The 17,886-nt window shown below is 41.2% G+C and overlaps 1 protein-coding gene across 5 annotated transcripts in view; it reads right to left on the bottom strand.

Moving 5' to 3' along the window:
• Positions 1 to 5,620: 5,620 nt before the first annotated feature.
• The window catches only part of CNTN4 (contactin 4), a 991,759-nt gene continuing 979,493 nt past the window's right edge, over positions 5,621 to 17,886 (bottom strand). For all 5 annotated transcript variants that reach the window (XM_032149528.2, XM_058437175.1, XM_032149525.2 and 2 more), the window contains 2 exons: positions 7,988 to 8,156; positions 5,621 to 5,857 (listed from right to left, as the gene is read on the bottom strand). In XM_032149528.2, coding sequence (XP_032005419.1) covers positions 5,757 to 5,857; positions 7,988 to 8,156 — 270 coding nt within the window. In that variant the 3' untranslated portion in view covers positions 5,621 to 5,756. The remainder of the gene's footprint in view (positions 5,858 to 7,987; positions 8,157 to 17,886) is intronic.

Below are 17,886 nucleotides of genomic sequence, written 5' to 3'. Positions count from 1 at the left end.
CACCATGCCCAGCTGATTTTTCTATTTTTAGTAGAAACTGGGTTTCACCATGTTGGCCAGGCTGGTCTCGAACTGTTGACCTTTTGATCCCACCTCAGCCTCCCAAAGTGCTGGGATTACAGGTGTGAGCCACCATGCCCAGCCCTGACTTTCTAATTGTCTATGTTACTTTGGGCTTCTTATATAACCTCTTTGCTTCCATTTCATAAATAAAAAAGGAATAAAAACCTGTGTCCTCCCCTTATTAGTGTGAAAAGCACTTTGAAAACTAGAAAAACAAATTAAAGATATTACTATTTGTTAAAGTCCTAGGACATATATATTTCCTGGTATAGTTTGTGTTATTCATAACAATAAAGATATGTGGCAAAAACCCAGTTTACAGAGAATGGGGATATCACATGTAGTCACATCTATATTTAAGTAGCTCAGCCTTCCATTTCCAGACTTTCGGATCGATAATATGGTTGACCTTTTTTAAAAAAAGCTTTCTATGTGATCTATATCATTAGAGCTCTGCTAATCTACCACAGCCCATAACTGCTGGTGATAAAGGATAGAGGCCAATTTTGTTTAAACTGTGATCTCTGTTGAGTATTGTAGTTTACAGTTGAGTTGCAGAGCTGGAACATTTAATCTGCCTGGCCCATTTAGCACAAGGGGAAAAGGGGCCTCTTTGCAGAATGGGCAGCCTGACTTGCATTTAGTAATCACACTCTGGCAGGGGGCCTGAGGAAATCACAGGAAATGGGGACAGATATTCTCCTCCCTCTAGGTCTGAGATGGGGGTGACACAGGCCTGGTGCCTGGGAGCACAATGAAGAACCACACCCAGATGCCAACGCTGAGGTGCTGTGTGTCTACTATAAGGGGGAAGACACCAACAAAAATGATTTAAATACCAGGTACAAAGAGATGACTCACATGAGTGGGTACTGACCCCATCCCCTGGAGGTCAGAGAAACGTGAGGTCAATTTCAGATGGGGAAGCTGAGGGAGGCTTTGTGCAAAACCTGGCATCTGAATGGGAACCCTACTGCCTAAGTTTGAATTAGTTGATTGTATGATTAAAATTATCAAATATTAAAATTTATATTAAGAAGTGATCATATTTAAATAAAAGGTGATAATGGATGTGCCAGCTGAGTTCCACTCATTTTGGTGATAAGAAGCATTCACATCATACATCTGTGGTTCTGGTAAAGTCCCTTGAGAGAAAGAACAATAACAGATGATAAAATCTTCGCTGTTTGGAGAGCCATGCATTTACAGCTTTACAAACTTTATCCTCCCTAATAAGTAGCAAATCATTACAATGCACCCCAGGCAGTCAAACTCCAGGATCCACATCTTTAGTCTTTAGGCTGCCTTTGTAAGGCCTCAGTGTCTGGCATTTTGTAATGGAAAAATCTGGGGTATGTCCACAGATTGAATATAAGTCCTTGATTTTAAAGGCTTGCCTTTCAAATCACTATGGTTGGCCACATAACGTTTTTAGCCAGAACATTTTGCTAATTGTAACAACAGGAAAATAACAGTCACTTCTTGATTATAAGTATTAATGGAGGAGAACAGTAGCATCGATAATCCAATGTAGTGAAAAAAATCACCTGTTGGTTGATTACATTAGATTACTCTAAAAACTGCATGACATTTTTGTTGCTAATTATGTGCTATTTGTATACTTTTTATAACTCAACATTCTTTATTTGTAGTGAGGCAAGGTGGTGGAAGAGACTGGGAAAAGGTTATTCAGGATTTAACATTGCCTCCTGGATATAAACAACCACAATTTTGATGGTGGGAATAACACAATCATTCTACCTTAATATCAAAGGCTACGCACCTCCTACCTCACAGGCTGGAAGAATTCAGAACTTACCTGAGAAGTGAAGCTTATCATCCATGTCTTCTGTGCCCATGGAAAGGTGCTGCTTTGTATGTAGCATGTGTGGGCTCCATAGAAAGTAGGTGCACTGAGAGAATCCAAATATCTTGCACAATAGTATTTCCTTTCATACAGTTAAATCACAAGTGGACTACACACACACAAAAGAGGGTAAGAGTAAGCACTCTGAAAGGTTAAACAAGCAAAGGAAATTTTCCTAGTGCTCCTCCTTCAGAAAAAAATCTCAAGCAGCAATGTAGTCATTCCACTCAAGTGTATTATTTGGGCTAAGCCCAAATATTGGCTGGCTAAGCATAGAAAATCTGTTACTTATACCAACCCGGCATTTCTTCTCTTACCTTTGGAAAACAGCATCTTAATTTTCCTTTAACTATCCCTCCCCTATGAGTACAGGCTTAGTCTGATCAAGTTACTCTGGCTGTGGAACTCAAATGGAACTGATCACTTTCCCAGGAATCTGAATATTGAGCATAATGGCGTCAAAATTGGAAAAGCTGATTCATCCCCACAACAGCACCCCAAAAAGACTTTCCAAAGTTCCCACTGTCTGGACCCACAGAGTGGCCTGGTTCTTATTCTCCTCAAGACTTGCTCCTTCAGTGTTTCCTTGGCTCATGTGATGTGACCTGTGTCATTGTAATTCCTTACTTTTTGTTTGCTCAAGTTACCCAGGGTTGTTTCTTTGCTTACGACCAGTGGACTGTACCTGAGGTAACCATGAAAGCCAACAAATGAGACAAGTTTGGGTGGAGGGGCTCATGGGGCACTTTCTAAAACATCTTCAATTCAGTTAGACTCAACTAATCCAGGACCTCATTTACCCAATGATGAAGCCAATTGGTCAAAGACTCCTTCCAGGTACAAAGTTAGAAGCCAGGCCTTTTAACGCTTTTCAGCACATCATGAAAGTAATGACACAGTCTTCCCTGGTTGGTTTGCTATGGCACACAGGCAGGCAACTGATGCAAAATGCTACTTCAAAGACCCCTTCATTCAATTAATCAGTGAGTATTTATTGCAAGGCACTGTGCTAGGCATTATGGAGAGTACATGGAAGATAAGACCAAAGTCCCTGCCCTCAAGGAGCTTACAATCTAGTTGGGAAGACAAGGCATACATACAAGAAAAAGTAAGTAACAATACAGGAGTTAAATTAAAATGCAAGATAACAGTACAAGAGATTTCCAAAAGTAGTATCTGATTAATTACTAAATGAGCGGCATTGATAGGGGTTGCAGCTAATTCCAAGGAAGAATGTCATAAAGGACTGAAGCATGGGAAGTCTTTGCAGACAAACTGGGGCTGGAGCTACCCTAGGACAGCTGGGATCTGAATGGGAGAGAAGGGTGGAGAGGGCATTTCAGGAAGGGGCAGCCATAAGACCAAAGGCACAGAGGTGAGACCAAAAGCAAGCAGTGTTCAGGGGTCAGGGAGGGCTTAGTGTGGCTGGATACACAGTTAAATTGTTTTGGATTAAAAAGGGCCTTAAGGGCCAGGTGTGGTGGCTCACGCCTGTAATCCCAGCACTTAGGGAGGCCGAGGTGGGCGGATCACCTGAGGTCAGGAGTTTGAGACCAGCCTGACTAACATGGTGAAACCTCATCTCTACTAAAAATACAAAAAGTAGCCTGGTGTAGTGGTGGGCGCCTGTAATCCTAGCTACTCAGGAGGCTGAGGCAGGAGAATTGCTTGAACCTGGGAGGCGGAGGTTGCAGTGAGCTGAGGTCGCAACATTGCACTACGGCCTGGGTGACAGAGCGAGACTCCGCCCCCCCCCCCCAAAAAAAGAGCCTTAAATGCTCAAGCTTAGAACTTATCCTTTTAGCAATGGGGCGGTGAGGGAAACAACAGATTTACTTATAGTAAACATACAAAAGACTTAGCTAATCAAGAGAAAATATTCAAGTCTCATCTTCAGGACATTTACTTGCGGATTAGGACCCTCTCTACTTCCGAAGAGGATTTCAAATGGTGCTTCAGGGTTATCAATTCCAAAGGAAAAGCTCTGGGTCATCTAGATTTGGGTAGCGACTTTTGAGTCCCTCTATGATCCCAAATTATAACTAGCACAAAGGTAAGCTAACAAATTCCCTGACAGGCAGGCAGGAAAAATGCTCCCAAAAGACAAGTATCTTTACAAATGACAGAATATTTATTAACAATACCTTTAAAAAAGATTACATATGCTAGACCACTGGTAAATATCATTTACACTGGGGTGGGGAACTCCCTGGGTGTCATTTTTTTTTCATTCATTTTATTATTTTGTTGATTTTTTTGGCATGTGATTTTAAATTTTATTTTAACATAGAAGTAACCATATCAAACTAAGAAAGGAACACAGCTTGAAATACCGACAATATTTTTTTTCCGGTTACCACCCTAGTTTTACACAAATGGAATCCTGATTATGACTTATTGGATAAATATAACTAGAAGGTTGAAAAGTTTTATTATTTGTAAGCAAAAATGACAAATTACAGCAAATTTGAGTGCTCTGAGAAAGAAGAACAGGTGGCAGCATGTTTACATGAGAAAATGTTTATAGAAAATTTCATTGCCTTTTTTGTCACTGTTCCACTAGGGTTTGCTTACAAAACCTTCCCCATTGTAACAAATAGTTCTTTTCAGAAGAATACAGTTTTGTTGATATTGTCATTTTCCAATGTGTGATTTTAAAACTTAGAAGGTAAAGCACATAAAGCAACTAGGCTACCTATTGCAAAACAGAATTATCAAGAAACCATACAATTGTACCAAAGATCTTTTATAGAGTCATATTGAAAATTCTTGCAGCAACTATTTGTTGAAATAGGAGAAATCTTCCAAACTCCATATGTAATTTTGATTCAAAAGAAGGTCTCTATTATTACAGAGATACACATATTATATATAAGAAATTTTGTAAAGAAATTACGAATCCATTGACAGAGAATTATTTTTTTTTAAATTTACATTCAAAATAGATACAGTTAAAGATAATAAAATTATCTTTTATCCTTTGAAAGACTTGGTTGACTATAGTAACTTTTGGTCTATGTTACTAAAGGATATATGTTACTTCAAATTTAATGTCTAAGATAATGCTACTACAAAGACAATGCTAACTTAGTTGAGTGAAAAGAAAATCGTACTGTACAATGCTAAATTCAGGGATGGGAATATTGCACAAGGTGCCTCTTGGGCAGTAAATTTAGCTTTTGAGATTGCAGCCATTCCTGAAACCATCTCAAGTTGTGTTGAACAACAAAATTCACAACGGCATGGGAAAACATATTGTACATGTCAAAAGGACTTGATTCAATGCATTAACCACTAGAAGAATAGTTTGCATACAACAGCCTTGAGTTATAGACCAAGTCTTCAGCTGTTCTGCCATGAGATCCTTGTAAAACTGTACAAGTAATTTGCAATTTATTTACCAAGATGAGTTTCGAACTCTTTAAAGGAAATATTTTCAAATTATAATTGCACGATTGTGTTGCCCATAGCATTTTATAGCCGAGGAAAAAATTAATATCTACATTATATGTTAACTTTAAAAAATTCTATAAAACACTAAATATATAATAAAAAATATGCATATAAGGACATATGTAAACTGCTTTGGTAACATCATATTACAGATGTCTTCAGTGCATTGCAGAGTTTCCAAAGAAACTTCAGACAAAGCTAGATTTGCTTTGAGGAAGTACTGTATAATGCCATTCCTAAAGAAGCAAAAAACATTTTTATTCCAGTAATAAGATGTACTTGAACAACAATATTACTTAGTACTGGGTGTCTTCAAAACAACTAGCTAAATGTTGCTTATATTATAAACAGCAAGTCCTTTAGATAACTTTTGTCATAAACTGGACCTAGCTGTGAGGGAAATCATTATTGTACTGATGGCTGACAGCGTACATGCATTCGAAGTGGAAGCCCCAGATCCTCTCGCGTAGGCATCTGAAAAGAGAGAACAAATTCACTCAAAACAGCCCCATCCTGGTTTCAAAGGGAAGAGGGGCCACGGGGCTTTTTGAAACAGCAGAACTGCATGGATTCTACTGGAAATGATGATCAAGGTCTTAATGGCTTTTAAACATCAGTTCTATGACTACCAAGCTATGAACCTGGGAGTAGGGTATAGGACAGCCCTGTACCTCTGTCAAAGCATTTGTAAAATAAGGATGTTCCCACCTAATGTGAGAAGAAACTTTAATATTACTAGTAACAATACTGATAAACACCATGCTACGTCGATGATGCAACAAAATGAAAATTGCTATTCCCTTTTGAACTCTATCTTTGTGCTGGGCACAGATGAATATGACACTTAAATCTTGCAAAAACTGGATGAAGGCCAGGTATTATTATTACCTCACTTAACAGATGGCGGTAATTTGTGCCCAGAGAAATAAAGTAACTTATCTAAGATCACCCAGCTAGTAAATGGCTAAATTGGGGTTCAAACCCATGTCTGTCTACATCTACCCCTTTTCTGCAAACAAAATATAGCCTCAATCCTTTTTCTTATGGGTCTTACATTTTTCATAGTAAGAAGCTATCAACTGTCATTCGGGGGTTCTTCAATCTCGTAAGGTCTCTTTGACCAACATAATGAAAAATCTCTTGAAATAGATCATGATTGGCTCACAGTCACTTCCTTGTTATCTAATAATTACACCAATATAATTGCTTAATATATGTTTTTGTAATGAATAAAACCAGCAATCATCAATCTACCTAAAAATACCAATCCCTGCAATGATAAGAAAGTATGAAATATAAAGTCAGATTTTTAATGAAGCGAGATGAATAAACCCTAATCTTGTATTTTCATGGCCTAGAGATTACTTCCATATCTCACCAAAAATCTGGCTCCCTTTTGACAGAAGTTAGAGGCTTTGTTTGGTAAAGTGTAGAATCCAATTGTCCCCACTTTTAAGACAAAAATGCCTTTTGTGTTTGTATGCAAAAAAGATGCAGTAAATATAAACTCCATCCAGAAACACTGGCATATCACCCCTTAGCAGAGGGATGTCACATGGCTAAAAGTCAGGATGGTGGTGAGGATTTTGTCCGTAATTTAAAATATCATCTTTTTACCAATGTCTTGAATATTTAGATCTCCAGCCTTCACTGCTCCCCAATCTCGACTGAAATCTGAAAGCCTGTGAAAATCTACACTTAGATATCTAACCGCAGTCTTTTTTTTTATTGCTGTAAAATACACATAACAAAATTAGCATTTTAACTCATTTAAAATGTACAAACCAGTGGCACTAAGTATACTCCAATGTTGTGCAACGGGCACCACTCTCAAGCTCCATAACTTGTCACCCCAAGTGAAGACCCAGTACCTAAACCTCCATTCCCCACTGACCAGCCACTGCCAATCACTAGCCTCACTTCTGTCTCCATGGATTTGGCTATTTTGGTTTTTTTTCTTTAAATAAATGAGATCACACACAACAAAAAATAATATGCTGTTAAGATACTTACAAACATGGTATTTGTAAAAACAGAATTGAATGTATTTGCTCAAAAAGAATATGCTATTCTCACATGCTATTCAACAACATTTGAAAGTAAGATAATCTTGACTATAGAGAGACATACACATTGATGCACATGTTACATATACCCATTCAAAATAAACAGTAAATTCAAAATATTTCCAAGACATTGAACTGCATACACTGTTTCACTGGAGAAAAACTGCTACGGCATACTTAACAATGCTTTTCCTTGTTCCTTCTGACTGAGTCATGCTTTTAACTTTCGGAAACTGTAATTCTGGGGCTACAATAGATGCAATGCAAACTACACAGGTTGACACGGAAAAACCTTAGTGACTGATTCGGGTCTGCTTTAATCTAATTTTTGATTAGCAACTGAGTAGATCAGTCAACACGGGCAAACTGATTTTTGCATGAAACTGCCTATGGCCAGCAAACATCTGGAGAAGAGGGGTAGTGTTCTCCATTTTTATTTTAAGTCTTCTTTTGCAGGCTGAATGTCTTTCAAGCCCTGACTCATCTGGAAGGCTGATAAGACAGGCAGGAGAAAAGGGAGAAAAAAAGGCATTCTCACTTGATATCTTTGGAATTCGAATTTGTTCACTGCTGCTGCCATCTCCTCCGTCGCTGAATGGCTTAATTTCTATTATATAATCTTCATCGAAAGGCAAAGAAAGTTCCACTGATGTTTTATTTGTTTCAATGACAGATGTGCTGCTTTGTCTGTTCCATCTGTACAAGACCTGCCAATACAGAAAGAACAGGTGTCACCTGCCGTCTTCACAAAGGCCCCAAATATGGAGCATTCATTTGTTTTCACCTCTGGGCACGAGCAAAATGCAGGGATGTAGAGGTTGTCTGGCTGCCCACTTGCATTTGGAAGGCTCATTTGTGGTGAGGGCCATGACTGCAGCTACCATTTTATTCCCAGGAAAGAGCTGAAAGGATATTATAACAGGGGCGTCAGCAACATGATTCTACCTACTGTCTAGCCTCTCGGAGGCTCAGATGACATACCTGGGAAAACGGAAAATATGAGTAGCTCCTTAAGGATGTACAGTGCTCAGTTACACATCGGGGCTTTGGCATCAGAATAAACCTGGCCACTGTGGGATCACAGGCCACTTTACCCTTTCTGAGCCTCACTTCAGTCATCTGTAAAATGGGGACAATAATACCCACTCTTCTGGAGTGTGTTTTCAAGATTGCACAAGGAGGCTGGGTGCAGTGGCCCATGCCTATAGTCTCAGCATTTTGGGAGGCCAAGGTAGGTGACTCACTTGAGGCCAGGAGTTCGAGACCAGCCTGGCCAACATGGCGAAACCCTGTCTGTACAAAAAATACAAAAATTAGCCAGACATGGTGGCACACACCAGTAATCCCAGCTACTCCGGAGGCTGAGGCAGGAGAATTGCTTGCACCTGGGAGGCGGAGGTTGCAGCGAGCCGAGATCAAGCCACTGCACTCCAGCCTGGGCGACAGGGCAAGACTGTCTCAAAAAAATAAAATTAAAAAAAAATAAAAAAGATTGCACAAGGTTTCAATCTGGTGAGGGCCTAGCTTAGAGGAAGCATGTAAGAAATAGTATCTCTGAAGGCTTAAAGATGATCAGAGAACATACATAGCAAAGGTTAGAGCACAAGCCAGGCACAATAAGTTATGATCACGACTCTTAGAGACAGGACATTTCAGCACAGGGAGAACGTATCTGAAAGGCAAGAGTAGTAACCTCCCATTCCTTTCCTCTGGAACCCCACTTTATGGGGCTAGGTAGCAAAGAGGCAACCATTGTCACCCTGGACATATCTGCAGCTTGCAACAGTCCTGTTTTCATCTTGGGCCCCCCATGGGTTCTGAGTTTGGAGGTGGATTCATTTCATGAGGTGGCCAACTAGCCTCCTAAAAACGCATTCACCTACCTGGGATTGCCTGCTGTGATTGGCATTTACTCCAATCAGGAACAAAATATACAGGTCTGGGAAAGTGTGCTTTTACCTATAGAACCACTAAAGCTCATTCTCTGCAGTTTCCCCTGACAATTAAAAAGATAGTGTTGGATGAGGTCAGTGGTTTTCAGTCCTGGCTACATGTTAGAACCACTGGGGTGCTTGTAAAATACTTACGCTGTAGCTCAGCGGTTTTCAACAGGGTGGGAGGGGCAGGGGAGCAATTTTGCCTCACAGGGAGGTATCTGGCGATGTCTGCAGACATGTTTGTGAAAACATGTCCTCCTGCTGTAGTGGATAGAGAGACCAGGGATGCTGCTGAACAGTCTACAATGCACAGAGCAGCCCCGCAACAAAGAACTCTCTAGTTCAAAGTGTTGACTGTGAGGAGATCAGAAACCCCGCTCCAGTTCCACTCTAGCCTGCCTAAGACTGCACAGAGGTGGGATCCAGGCTGTAGTTGTTTTTTAAAAGATCATCAGGAGATGTTAATATGGGATAGGCAACATGATTAGATGAATTAGATGAGTACTTCTCAAATTCAAGCATGATCAGAATCACCTGGAGAACTTGTTCGAACACAAATTGCTGGGCCCCATTCCTGGAGTTTGTGATTAGTTCTGGGATGGGACTGAAAATCTGCATGTCTGACAAGTTCCCAGCTAATACCAGTGCTGATGGTCCAGGGATCATGCGTTGAGAAGCACGAGATTAGCTCATCCTTCCCTAAGATCCCTTATAAATTCTGATCTGCTGAGGCTACAGACATAAGGTCACTCTTGTGTCTCAAGACAAAACCAGACACAAGTGAAATTCATAAAATTCCCTTAGAATGGTTTAGCAACCATCTGTTCCCTGGCATTTCATCACCTTAATTTATATCTCTCTAATACAAGGTGGAAAACACAATTTCCTTAAGGTAGAAAGATTCATAAGCGTCCCCTTCTTCTCCGCAGCATCAGTTGTATCAGACCCAGCATCCCCTTGCTAATGATTAGGCACAAATAAATCCTCAGGCACATTCAGGAGTGTGAAAGCTTTTCATCACAGCCCTCCAGGAGAATGGGCTGGCTGATCGGATGCAAGGTCACATCTGGCTTTGAGGAATAAATTGCTGCTTTGATTTACCTCTGGTCCTTGCAAGAGCTCAGAGGATTCAACTTGTTTCAAATATGAATCCAAAAGAAACACTTTCAGGGAAAAGCAGCACTTTTATCAGCACTGCTTATCAGTCTTGCAATATTAGGGACTGCAGCAGAACCCAAATAAAGTCCTGTAAAGCCTTTATTTACACCAAACACTTGCTTGAGCTGATTGACTTGAAGGCTGTGCTTGCATTTGATATAATCCAGGGTGGAAGACAAGGGGAAAGAATGGATTTGTGGGAATAATGATAATAGCAGCAAATATCATAGACTACTTCCACTATTTAATGTCTGAACGCTGTGTTCTAAATCGGGGTGTCCAATCTTTTGGTTTCCCTGGACCACACTGGAAGAAGAAAAATTGTCTTGGGCCACACATAAAATACACTAACACTAATGATAGCTGATGAACTTTTAAAAAATTGCAAAAAAAATCTTACAATGTTTTAAGAAAGTTTACGCATTTGTGTTGGGCCACATTCAAAGCCATCCTGGGCCACATGCAGCCTGTGGGCTGTGGGCTGGACAAGCTTGTTCAAAATGTGGATAACCTCTTAAGGAAGGCAATGTTATGATTCTGATTTCAAAGATGAGAACTTGAGATGTGGAGATGTTAAGCAATTGCCCGGTCTCATGACTGGTAAGTGGTGGATCCTGCATTCTAACCTAGGCAGTCTGGTTCCAGAGCCTGGATTTTTTTTTTTTTCTGAGATGGAGTTTCACTCTTATTGCCCAGGCTAGAGTGCGATGGTGTGACCTCAGCTCACTACAACCTCCGCCTCCCGAGTTCAAGCGATTCTTCTGACTCAGCCTCCCAAGTAGCTAACATTACAGGCATGTGCCACCATGCCCTGCTAATTTTATATTTTTAGCAGAGATGGGGTTTCACCATGTTGGTCAGGCCGGTCTCAAACTTCTGACCTCAGGTGATCCACCCACCTTGGCCTCCCAAAGTGCTGGGATTACAGGTGTGAGCCACCATGCCCGGCCTCAGAGCCTGGATTTTTAACTAAGACTAGCTTGGCTACCACCTGTAGGGCGCTGGGCAAATTGCTTTCACTCTCTGGCATCTGTCTTCAGGAACACAAACCAAGGGAATTAGACAGTAAAAAACTAGTGGCCCACGGGTCATAACCAGTCTGCATATATTATTTGTTTGGCTGTCATAGTGCTATTTTTTTTTTTGAGTTAGATGTGAACATTTAAAAACCAAGAAATTATACATTAAAAATTTGTGGGTTCTACTGAAAAACTGGAAGATATGGCCACACTGGTTGCTATGCTTCGGATGCTTGTCCTCTCCAAAACTCATGTTGAAATTTGCCATTTTAACAGTATTAACAGGTGATCCTTTAAGAGATAATTAGGCCATGAGGTGATTAGGCTCACCCTCACAGATGGAATTAGTACTGTTATAAAAGGGCGAGTCAGCTCTCTATCCCCCTCCCGTCTCCCTTCTTCCTCCCTCTCCCTCCCAGCACTGGGTGTCAATAAACTTCTGTTCATATTAATTGCCCAGTCTCAGGTATTCTGTTCCTGAGTAAGACTCTACAAAAGTGCGATCCAGAATAAAACAGACTAAGCCAGTGGTCTATATTCCTGTCTGACAACAACTGGCTGGAGTTGAGAAGTCTCATTCTGAACAATCACAAACTCTGCAGTTGGTGATAGTCCCAACACTTCCAATGTTGCTACACTGTCACATGCCTACCTCCGGACCTTTGCACTTCCTTTTTTGCAGTACTTGGGACATTCCCAGAGAGCTGCCAAGGCCCAACTGAAATGTCACCACTTAAAAGTGGCTTTCCTTGGCCTTTATATAAAATAATAAATTTCTCCTGTCCACTCCATGGCTTTCTCTATTCCCCTCACTCTGGCCTATTTTTCTCTGTAGTACTTTGTTATCACTTACTCTATTTATTTATTGCTGGTAGGCAGAAGAACCAAGTGGCTAAATGTAGAACTCAGGATCCATACTGCTGTATTCAGATCCCAGGTCTTCAGCATACCAGCTGTGTGAAAGGCAAGTTGCTTAGCTCTGTGCCATAGCTCTTCATCTGTAAAACTAGGGATAATAACTGTACCTATCTTCATGGTTATTATAAAGTTAAGATGACGCCAGGCATGGTGGCTCATGCCTGTAATCCTAGCACTTTGGGAGGCTGAGGCAGGTGGGTCACCTGAGGTCAGGAGTTCAAGACCAGCCTGGCCAACATGGTGAAACCCCATCTCTACTAAAAATACAAAAATTAGCCAGTCGTGGTGGTGGGCGCCTGTAGTCTCAGCTACTTGGGAGGCTGAGGCAGGAGAACTGCTTGAACCCAGGAGGCGGAGGTTGCAGCGAGCCAAGATTGTACCACTACACTCCACCCTGCATGACAGAGGGAGACTCTGTCTCAAAATAAAATAAAATAAAATAAAATAAAAAGTTAAGATGAATTGGAACAGTGCTTAGTATATGTATTAGTAGTAGTTTCTGAACGGACTGAACATAACTCATTTATGTTATCTGCCTGGCCCTGTAGGTAGTTTAATTTGTGATACTAAAACCAGATGCTCTCCTTTTAGCTCTAATGTCATAAGGTAGCTTAAGGATTTGTGTTGACAAAATATTTGGGGCCTTAAACTTTCTAAAGTCAGCTTCTTGTTTAGACTGTCTACCCAAGCTGAGATCTACAGAATTCTGACAACTTAGTGAAGAAGGGAAAATAAACCCACACCCCAACACCTTCAGTATTTGGGAGGAAAACTTAATTTTGGAAAGGGTCAGTCTGAGATAAACAATAGCCATATTTAACGGGTCAAATTCTCTAGCAAAGGTCAACTCTTCCGTTGCAATCAGATCCACTTTTTATTCAGCCTCTAATCTCACCCTAAAAGTGACACTAGGGAGAGTTTCCTGAGATATCATGGGAGGTGAGATATCACAGGAGGTACCACACACACACACACGCAGAGAAGGAGAGAGAGTTGTTCATTGGTACCTTGGTAATTCAGGGAAGTGGCTTCAGGACCTCCCTAAAATACCAAAATCTGTGGATACTCAATTCCTGGATACACAATGGTATAGAATTTGTGTATAACCTAAGCATACCCTCCCGTATACTTTAAATCAACTCTAGATCACTCACAATACCTAATATAATGTGAATGGTATGTAAATAGTTGTTATACTGTATTGTTTTTAAAATCTGTGTCATTTTCATTGTATTTTTTTTGTTTTTTTTTTCCGAATATTTTTGAACCACAGTTGAGAATATGGAACCTGTAGATACCTGTAGCTTTAAATTATGTATCTCTAAACATTCACATGTATATGTAGCAATTCAAAATGTATAGCCAGTTACAGTGTCCTTCCTTGGGGTGTAGCTGACGAGGTGTAGGGTGTCTGGCTCCTCCAGTACCGCTCCTAAAAAGAAGGGGGAGTGACTGAGCTGGAAATTAAGAATTCAGAAAGTGTCCTTTCCTACCATCTGGTCTAACCCTGTTACCCACTCTCTCCTCCATCGCCAACACGTGTGGTTTCTGTAGCATTTCACACACTTGACACACATCCATCACTTCTGTCCCTTAAAACGAAAAATTCCCAACATGGAGGTGCCACTAATATTTATCACAGATATAGTCTGGATCTAGAAAATACAATGAACCAACATAAAAAATCACATTTGGAAAAAAATGTCAATATATGGTTCAAATAGGTTACATCATCTGGTCTGCTGCACAGATCTGAAATGGTTCCGAGCTCTCTAGTTTTCATCTGTTCCAATATTTTATTTTATTCTTTTTTTGTGTGTGTGAGATAGAGTTTCACTCTTGTCATCCAGGCTGGAGTGCAGTGGGGTGATCTCGGCTCACTGCAACCTCCACCTCCCATTTCAAGCAATTCTCCTGCCTCAGCCTCCCAAGTAGCTGGGATTACAGGCACAAGCCACTATGCCTGGCTAAGTTTTGTATTTTTAGTAGAGATGGGGTTTCACCATGTTGGCCAGGCTGGTTTCGAACTCCTGACCTCAGGTGATCCACCCGTCTCAGCCTCCCAAAGTGCAGGGATTACAGGTGTGAGCCATCAAGCCGGCCTATTTTATTCTTATAAAAATAAAAGTCATTTCCCTAAGTCCTACACCAAGCCCAGCAGATCTTTCCTGGAAGGCGAGATGCCCTTGTGTTTGTCTTGACCTGCTTTATTCTCATCACATATCCTGCTTGATTCTATACTGTTCAAATGGATCTTCTAGATGTCTGCAAAAGTGTTGAGAAAGTAAGCGTCAGAAGGATCTTCTTGGAAAGATGCTACCAAGGCACGGCCACAGGAGAGTTTCTGAGAGGGAGCATGAGTATAATCATCATTACCCGATTTTTCTTCTAAAAATGCCTATAATCTTTTAGACACAGTTCATGGAGCAAACATCAGCTTGCATATAGATCCCTGCCCCTGAGAAAGCTGAAGGCACTCCAAGTCACTACACTCAACAGACTTCAGTTTCTCCATCTGTAAAGTAAGGGGTTTGCCTAGATAATCGCTAGGATTTCTTGCTCAGCTAACATTTGCCTGGTTGCCTGAAATAGCTTAGGTAGCTCCTGGCCCATTAGTTTTCTTTCAGCAGTAACTTGAAAAGGAGCTTCAAATCTAGTTACAAGTTCACCCATGGAACGTGTGTAATTCCCAGGGACTCCTTAAGCTTTCTACACTTCTATCGTGCTTTTTCTACCTGTTCTATGGGTATACCTGGGAGGAATTTTTTCTCTCTCTCTTTTTTTTTTTTTTTTTTTCACTCTCTCCCTTGTTTTGGTTAAATCAATTCTGCCCACATCACATCTGCTTTTTTTCCATGGTGGTCAACGTCAAGGTGATCAAGCAGTGTTAGCCTGAGTCAGACATTAAAAGTTGTAAAGGTCTATCTTCTTTGTTTCTCTCTCTCTCTCTTCTTTCTTGAGACAGAGTCTCGCTCTCTTGCCCAAGCTGGAATGTAGCCACGAGATCTCAGCTCACTGCAATCTCGGCCTCCAGATTCAAGCAATTCTCATGCCTCAGCCTCCTGAGTGGCTAGGACTACAAGTGCACCACCACACCTGGCTAGTTTTTGTTTTGTTTTTTTTTTTTTTTTTTGGTAGAGATGGGGTTTCACCATGTTGGCCAGGCCTGACCTCAAGTTATCTGCCCAACTCAGCCTCCCAAAGTGCTGGGATTACAGGCGTGAGCCACCGTGCCTAGTCTTCATTCTTGCCTTCTTTCTTTTCTTTTTTTAGTCTTCTCTTCCCTCATTCATCTTCCATCCTATCCCACCCCATATCTCTTTTGTCATAGATACAACTGATCAAATAAACTCTTTTACATTATTTCACAGTAAGAGGTTAGTAATTTAGGAGTTTAGGACATGGAATCTCCATTCTAATACAACTACAGTGAATATATCTTTGGCTGGAAAAATAATAGTGACAATTCAGGCACTGTCTTCTGGAAGCCCCCAGTCTAGGGATTTACAACAAGTCAGTTAATTACAATTACCCAAGAGGATGGAAAGTATTATGCTGTAAAAAAAAATCTTGTAAGTAGGCCAGGTGCGGTGGCTCACGCCTGTAATCCCAGCACTTTGGGAGGCCAAGGTGGGCAGATCACTTGAGGCCAGGAGTTCGAGACCAGTCTGGCCAACATGGTGAAACCCCCATCTATTAAAAATACAAAAATTAGCTGGGCGTGGTGGCGCACGACTGCAGTCCCAATGACTCGTGAGGCTGAGGCAGGAGAATTGTTTGAACTTGGGAGGTGGAGGTTGCAGGGAACCGAGATGGTGCCATTGGACTCCAACCTGGGTGATGGAGCGAGACTCTGTCTCAAAAAAAAAAAAAAAAATTCTTGCAAATGAAGGGATCTCTGCCCATCAGGGAAGGCTTCTATGCTAAGACTGAAAACTGAGTGGCTGATTAGGGATATAGGGGATATGCAAAAGGTCAGAGAAAAATGAAAATACTAGAAGTTTCTCTTTTAATAAAAAAGTAAATGCAGTCCTAGAGAGTTTAAGTGATTTACCCAAAGTGGCATAGCCAATAGAGGACCCCAAACAGGGTTTCCTACACCTTTTTTTCATTTTTAAAGTTTAGACAGGTCTAGCTCTGTCTCTCAGGTTGGAGTGCAGTGGCATGATCATAACTCACTGCAGCCTTGATCTCCTGGGCTCAACTGATCCTCTCCCCTCAGCCTCTAGAGTGGCTGGGACCACAGGCGTGCACTACCATGCTCAGACTCCTATCTCTTTCTGCTATATATTATATGACCCTCCTAGAAGGGTTTAGTTTTAGAAAAGGACCCAGTGACGGCCGGGCGCCGTGGCTTACGCTTGTAATCCCAACACTTTGGGAGGCCGAGGCGGGCGGATCACGAGGTCAGGAGATCGAGACCACGGTGAAACCCCGTCTCTACTAAAAATACAAAAAAATTAGCCAGGCGTGGTGGTGGGCGCCTGTAGTCCCAGCTACTTGGAGAGGCTGAGGCAGGAGAATGGCGTGAACCCGGGAGGCGGAGCTTGCATTGAGCCGAGATTGCGCCACTGCACTCCAGCCTGGGCAACAGAGCGAGACTCTGTCTCAAAAAAAAAAAAAAGAAAGAAAGAAAGAAAGAAAAGGACCCAGTGACAGTTCTGTAGACGAGTTTTTAGGGAATGTTTCTCTACCAGTGGAATACAAGTCACTGTGCCATGTGGATGAAGGAAAAATAGTCCATGACAGGGTGGGTATTCCAAGTCCTTCCCTAGTCACATTATCCAAGGCTTTGCCACCTTCTATGTCAAATCCCAATTCCAGCTCTGGCTTTGCCTACTACTTTCCGATGATCCTAGGTTCTTTAACTAGTGCCTGACAGCACTACCTCCGTCCAACTCTCAACATCTCTGTGCAAAAATGTGGCAAGCCAGCAGCCTGCAGGCTTAATTCAGACTGTATAGCAATTTTATGTGGTCTGCATTCCATTGCCTCAAGTGTTGTTTAAAAGCAAAACAAAACAAAATTAGAAGAGTTGCCAACATTTTACAATTGGAAGATTTTACATAACAATCTATTTTTTTTTGGCTGCCATCTTTTGAAACATTGGCATATTTAGGGCATCATGCCCACTTTTTCACAAGGCAAGAGAGGCAGGAAGTGAGTAGCAGCTGGTACGCTTTGACAGTAGCACTCTCTAGTTAGCTACCGCTCCCACCCCACATGCTTCTGCCATTTATATTATCTAGCAGGCATGACTTTGCCATCCTTTCATTTATTTTGTAGTAGATAAAAGACCATTTCACAAGATTCCTGAAAATGTTGACTTCCGAGCTCTTCTGCCTGAAAAAAATTTCAAAATCCTAGGTTTGGTTTTATAATCTTCCATTTTACTTATTTATTTT

The sequence above is a fragment of the Hylobates moloch genome, unplaced genomic scaffold (assembly GCF_009828535.3).
Source record: "Hylobates moloch isolate HMO894 unplaced genomic scaffold, HMol_V3 SCAFFOLD_4, whole genome shotgun sequence".
Taxonomy (NCBI): Eukaryota; Metazoa; Chordata; class Mammalia; order Primates; family Hylobatidae; genus Hylobates; species Hylobates moloch.
This window is presented reverse-complemented; position numbering and strand designations above follow the sequence as displayed.